This window comes from Morone saxatilis, unplaced genomic scaffold (genome assembly GCF_004916995.1).
Source record: "Morone saxatilis isolate NCDOM2014 unplaced genomic scaffold, NCSU_SB_2.0 Contig10, whole genome shotgun sequence".
Taxonomy (NCBI): Eukaryota; Metazoa; Chordata; class Actinopteri; family Moronidae; genus Morone; species Morone saxatilis.
Genome location: NW_023339652.1, coordinates 17,287,944 through 17,295,016, shown reverse-complemented (window position 1 = coordinate 17,295,016; position 7,073 = coordinate 17,287,944). Strand labels below are relative to the sequence as shown.

General features: G+C 38.8%; 1 protein-coding gene across 1 annotated transcript in view; it reads right to left on the bottom strand.

Moving 5' to 3' along the window:
* Positions 1-1,939, bottom strand: part of mkln1 (muskelin 1, intracellular mediator containing kelch motifs) — a gene marked incomplete at its 3' end in the record, with an annotated part of 22,815 nt that extends 20,876 nt beyond the window's left edge. The window contains 2 exon segments of the mRNA XM_035679250.1: positions 652-721; positions 1,826-1,939. Of these exon segments, the coding sequence (XP_035535143.1) occupies positions 652-721; positions 1,826-1,905 (150 nt within the window).
* Between the last annotated feature and the right edge of the window lie 5,134 nt (positions 1,940-7,073).

The window sequence follows — 7,073 nt, the reverse complement described above, 5'->3', positions numbered from 1 at the left end:
CTTATTTTTCTATTATATGTTGTATTTTTTTTCATATTCTATTATTATCTTATTTAATGCGTGTTTTCTAATTTATTGTGTTTTAACAGGAGCTGCTGTAGCAAATGAATTTCCCTACAATGGAATGAATAAAGTGTATCTGGTCTTATCTTAAAGAAACCTGAAAAATAGAAGAAAATATAACAGAATAACAATATTTTATTTAAAAAAACACTATTAAACCCAGTGTGAGGGATAGGATGTTGGATGTTACATAGACAAATACAAATGCAGTTCCTACTGTTCTGCTTGCATAAAAAAAATTATACTACTTCCTCAATTTTAATACTGTCATAAGATTACTTTTTTTTTTTTTTAATAAATTGGAATATATTGCATTGCGAACAGTATTAGGATATATCACAACATAGCAAATTACAACTCCTGTAAAGTGATACATATCGTGTCGAAAGATTCTTGCAAATACACAGCATTAGAACTGACAGGAACTAAAAGAATGGTGATAACAACATGGTGTAAACAAACAAACCACAGGGCTTCCTGAACTTCACAATCTGTCCTGAACACCCATCATCAGCTCTCATCTGGAGCTCTGTCTGGAACAGTGGGGTGAGGTGAAGAGGCAGGTGGTGTACACAGCAGGAGACCTACCTGTGGAGGGTAGTTGCTCTCAGAAGACCACCTGGAAGACTGATCATTAGGTTTGTCCACCAAGATATTCCTAGAGGAACACACACACACACACACACACACAGAAAGGAAGGAAGGTAGAGTTTATTTATCCCTGTGGGGCTTCACAGCAGCAGCAGACTGGAGGCACAACATTAACTTACATCAAAGTTATGACACAGGAATCCCACTTTACTACATGGCAGAATACACAAGACTGTGTGTGTGTTTCTGTGTATAAACTAGCTGTAAAGGAATAATACAACAATGCTACAGCTTATGCACTGTGTTCATTTATTAACGTTAGTATAAGCCAGTAGACTGTTGTTGTCACTTAGCTAACTTGCTAACATTAAGCAGCTAAACAGAATCTGTGGGCTCTAAAACTATAACGCTGCGTGACTTCACATACAAAGGAGAACATTTAGGAGGGTTTGTTTGTGTATGCCAACCGTAAAGTGTGACAGTTAGTTTCATTACACCAGCTTCAAGTAGCCGGTGAACAAGCTGATTAGCCATCGTTGCTAAAGCAGAGCTCTTTGGTTAGATAACAGCAGCTAGCGTTAACGTTAGCTGCTTTAGCTCTGGAGTCCAGTTAGCTAACGGGAACGTTCGTTTCTCAGACACATGTGTCCCGGACCGCACAAACGGTACTGCTGTGACAACATATTAGCCCGATGTTTCAAATGATTTGCTTAACTGCTGTCATTAATAAGTACTGAGGGCTTTTAGTCCAAAACAGTGTCTTCTCAAAAGAAGAAAATATAAGTTGTACATGCAAAGCAGCTAAAAATGAGCATCAGTGCACAAGAGGCAAACTCCTCTCTGTTAATGGATCTAAATAACACTGGTCGATAACTACAAGTTCCAAAAGTACACCGAAATAACGTCATATCGAACATGTCCTGTTAACAAGCTACTGTTTCCCACAAACGCTCCAGTGTATCATTAGCAACATCACTAACGGGCGGCCGAGTCTGAAAACCAAACGCCCCTATCGCCTCTGACAAAGCTAACGCTAGCAGCCTCGGATCGCAGACCAGCAAGGCCAGTCGGGCCGGCGGGAGAATCAGTGGTGGGCTGAGGCGACAAAAGACCACCTGTAACCACAAAACCTAATGCATACGCCGGGCCACGTAACGTGTGCGTTACTCACTCAGGTAAATATGTAGAGGAGTAAGAGCTCCATTTAAAAACGCTGAAAGTGAGGACTCTGCTCTCAGGAACGACAGCCATCTTGTTGCAGAAAATAACAAGCAGCGGGAGGCTAGCAGGAGCGAGCAGTGACAGCCCTTAAAGAGACAGTACACCTTGTTGTGTTTGCACAAAAAAACAAAGTATAAAGTATGTAATATAATAAACATCAAGTGTTCATATTATCATATTTGTTCATGTCTTCAACCTCTATTCCAACTATAGTTTAATGGGCAGTTCACTCAAATAATTCATTAATTATAATATTAATTAAAAATAATAATAATAATAATAATAATAATAATAATAATAATACAACCATATTTCTTCCTATGCTACGTACGCAAATTCATTGGACAGAATGTGTCTTTCCACGTAAAAAAGTCCAGATATAGGACCATCCACAGACCTCACTATGACATGGCCAGATTAACACCCAGCGTTGTAAACTAAAAATACCTGATCTTGACTCTCTTCAAGGCAGGATTTCAAGATCAGGTAATAAACGAGAGCTCCTATTTTGTCAATTGTGATTAGCTTTAGTGGTGCATATTCCCATTATTACAAATTGTGGGTCCTGAGGGGGGTGGGTTAAGGACTCAGGGGTAGTTGCACACCAGCCTGGTGGTATTCCAGTCTTGGTGGACAGTTATTGGGAACTAATTATTACTGAAGGAAGAAAATACTGAAAGGATTTATCTGAAAAAGTGAAAACAGTACTTAATAAGTGTCTGTAGATGCTGCCTGCCTGAGGACCGCCTCTTTGTGGAGTTCTCTCTCCTGATTGAGTTAAATTGGGAACAGTATACCAGAAAATGTATTCTCTGTTTACTGCAGAAAGGGAGACTGGGAGACCTTTGTTACTGACTGAACACTCTATATCAGTGACAGCTGTCAGAATGTAGAGCTATTTAACACTTATTTTAACAAAAGTTGTCTACGGACTTGAGTCTTAGTCTTAGAGTAGATTAATAGATCATTATGTACTGTCATTATTGGACTGTTTATCATTACAGCGGTTCCTTTCTGAAAGTGGCCCTTCTTTTAAAAGCACCTCTCTGGGTGATCTCAGAGCTTCACTACATGTGGAGTCATTGAAAGCTCACGAGGTGGATGAATCATGCAGTGAGTAATATGAACGTAGTTTCCAGTTAACAGGACCTTTTTTATGGAAATACAAAAATTAAATCTTCTTGCATCCCTCAACCCCCACCATCCCTCGGAGGGATGCTCAGCCCCCTTAATTGGCAGTATATGAATGTAAAGAGTTTTATGTTGAATTAAATTCCCTCCATGTTTTATTTGCACTACGGCCCCCTTTTCCACCAGCTTTGAGAGGAACCATAGTAATCGACTCCATCATCCACAGCTGCACAATGCACAATGACCTGTAAAATATGACACACCCACTTTGGTGCCCAAGGAAAACCTGCTGTTTTTTAGTTCCAGATAGGAACTTTATTTTTGGTCAAAATGCTGCGAACGGTTCAATACCAGGTGCTTGAACTGGACAAAGACAGTTCCCTGTTGGTGGGAAAGGCATATATTTAAATTGTTGGCAGTGTGCCACCAGTTTATAAGAGCCAAAGTGGAAAATAATTTATTCAAAAACAAATTTTACAACACATTTTCCAATTTGCACTTTTGTATTTAAGAAAATAAAAATCTTTCATTTTGTGTGGCATTCAAGCTTTGATTAATTAGGGACAGAGCACTGAATGTGCAAGGGGCTATTGTATTTGTAAAGGTTACTATTTTGAGTACAAACTAATCGCATTTTTAGAGGCTTTCCCATGCTCAAAAACTGGCAAATGCGTGTGCTCTAGTGGGAGCCATATCCCAAACCCAACAGGAAGTAATTTCTGGCGATTTGCACTCGTTGTCTTTGAACAAACTCCTCTTAGGGAATTTATCGGATCAACTTCAAATTTAATCTGCGCGATCTAAAGACATTCATTCAACAGGAAGTAAGCGCTGCGTGCCCATTTTGATCTGATTTACATAAAATTTTCATGTTGTGGTCCGCACGTTCTACGCCGGCACATGACGCGCCCGCAGCATGTTCATTACTGCTTGCAGTTTTAATATTTATATATGTTTTTTACCACTCTCATTATAACCTCCTTATTTTCAGATAAAGCTGCAGTATTTATTTTAGAATCATAAAATCTAGTTAATTTTTATATATAACAATGGTCTGGCCACATGGAAAAACGCATTTTGTTCGGGAACTGAGTAATATAAAATTAAATTATGAACAATGATCCCTGAAGTACTCAACAATTAATAATCTATCAAATAATTGATTGTCAACAAACACAAAAAAATTATAATTACAATGGATTTATGCAAATCCCATTAGAAGCACTAAGATGTGCCAGAAGAACCTGATTCTTTCATAGATTATCTGTCTCATGTACTATTATCAGGATATAATGAAAGTTTCAGTAAATATGACAAAAAGTTATTTTATAAAAGTTATCTACTGCAGCTTTAATGCAAAAAATTTACATATTATATCTTTAATATCATAAATTAAGTTAAGAAAGATTGTTAAACTTGGAAACAGTATTTGATAAAAAACAATCTCAACACAAGGTCCATTTAATAGCTGTTCTAGAGCTTTCCATTGTATCACATGATCTCCATCACTTGAAGAAGATGGCGTGATACGATCGAAAGCTGGGCATCTGTTATATCTGACAGTTTGTTTACAAGATTAGCTCCTTAAAACGTGTTTCAGATAACCTATATCCTGTTTGTATAATGTACAAGCGTGCGATGGATGTCTGTTTTATAGCCTCTCAGTGGGCTGGCAGCACAAATGGAACCACATTAAGTTGGCAGTGTCACTCGGTCAGAGGAGCAGATAGCACAGAAAAGTAGGCGGGGGAAGCGGAGAGGTGTCTTTTGTTGGTGAGAGTTGTAATCCGCTCTAATTCAAACCACAGGGGGTCCGCGAGCCCCAGAGACCCCCGGACCTCTGGTATGTTCACACGGTCCTGACTGCCAGCGAGACCCTCCATCACACTGAGGAGAAAATCTAGTCAAGCAGTGTTCATGAAAGAATTTCATTTACTACATTATTTACTGTATGTTTGTGTTTCTGTCAGTTTGTATCTTTATTTTAAGTAACATTAAGCTTTCATAAATGATTTAAATATGAATATAAACACTGTGAAACCAGGTAAGTTCATTTAACTTAGAAATTGTTGAAACTGATCACATTATTGAAAGTTTTAAGTAAAATAAACTCAATTTTGTAAGTTAAAAAAACTTGATCAAGTAGCTTTAGTAATTTTAAGTGACACTGACTTAATTTCACTTTTATTTGAGCTGTGAAAACACAATACCTAGTAAAAAGTACTTACTTACTTTGTGGTATTTAACATTTTTGATGTAATCCGTTTCAACAATCGCATTACAGTGAATGAATTGCAGTTTCTCTTGTTTCAGGCATCATCTACAAATGATTGTTAGCCAGTTAGGTAGTTTGCTGTAAGATAACACAAAGTGATTTGTATTGGAAGCAACAGGATTTAAGACAACTGTGAAAATAATGGTTTGGGGACATAACAGCACTTTAAATGACTTGTTAAAACAGAGATTAGTAGCAAAGGCACCCAGAGGACAGAATGTGGAAAGAGGCACAGTGACAGCCTGTTGCAGCCCAGCATGCTTCAGCCTGACTTTGGATTGGATATTTTTGTAAAATTCTAGGGAAAGTGTTAGTTTTTGATGAATCATCTGTAAGTGGAGCTCTTCCAGGCTTGGTGACGTGAAGTGAATGATAATGGTGTTTCCTCTAAGTGCACGTTGTCCAGTGCTCGGCAGAGCTTTTCTCCCACTTACTGCAAATGGAAGGCCACTGGTCAACTTTCATTTGTGTGGATGCAAACGCAGCCACTGAGAATACAGAATGGTTTTACTATTGACACTGGCAAACATGCTATAATGTCAAACTGAACATTGTTTTATTGTATTTTTAAACTGAGATTAGATTTTAGATGTTCATACTGTACTGATCTTTAGAGTCACCCTCCAGTCAATGGTGTGATGTTTGGTCTTCACTGTGCAGAATGATGGATGTGCAGAGTTTGACACTACTACGTTTACAGGCCTGGGGCAGGGGCGAGGAATTCTGACAGAAAGTGGCGCTGGTTGTGCCAGAACCGGAGCGGGGAGAGTGGTCAGTATAACCAGCCGGGCTCAGCAGCTTCTATGGACGTTAGCTTACAGCAGAGGCGACCTAAGAGGATGATGAAGAAAGCTAAGTACAGAAAAGGAGAGAGAAACCACTGGACAAGCGTAAATGTGGGACTGGCTTTAGGCGTTGGTGAGAGCTTGGTGATATAAAAGGCTGCAAACAGTCTGCGAGCTGGCCTTCTCGCTGTTAGTCGCTCGACTAGTCAGAATTATTAGAGCTCACTGTGTCTGTGCTTTGCACTTGCTTCATGTTGGCTCTGTTAGCAAAGTTTTCTCACTAGTTTTTGATCATGTAAAGCTGTCCATAGTTACCACAATGGTATTGCAACTGGGAATGCCAAATTGCACAAATACCAAATGTTACATAATCTTGCTTTAATATCCAATAGAGGGTATTAACTCTTTGGTGTATATTGATGTTTACATAGGCTCGCAGCCTTTAGCGTGACTTTTAGCCTTGTTCAGCACTAATTTAGTTTAACTCCTTAGTGTTTTCCAAAGTATTTAATAGCTTTAAAGCAGTAATCAATGTTTTTTTATGAGGCAGGAAATGTAATATGCATATCTATTAGGCCTCATGGACACAGAGGGCATTTTCTGGAGGAGAAGGTGTGAATGTAAACAAGAAGAAAGAGTCGGCAAGGAAAACTCCACTAACACCTTAAATCCAGATACACAGAGTGCAGTGATGCTTATAATAGCAGGTTTACTGTGCTGTGTTAACTGAAGGCAGGCTAATCTGAGCAGCCTCTTGTCCCTCTGACTGACTGTCTCTGATATGAGATCAGCTGTTTCCCCACAATGTTAGTCACCCTGTGCTGGTGATGATGTCACACACAGCATGACCTCGTTTAGAAAGAAAGAAAAAGAGGCATCCTCAGCCTCATCTTCATCACTATCATTAAAACCAGTACCACCACTAATATCATCTTCATCATCATCACATCCACTAAGAGTTATCTTTATCATCATCACAACTATCCTCATCCTCTTCGTCATCATCA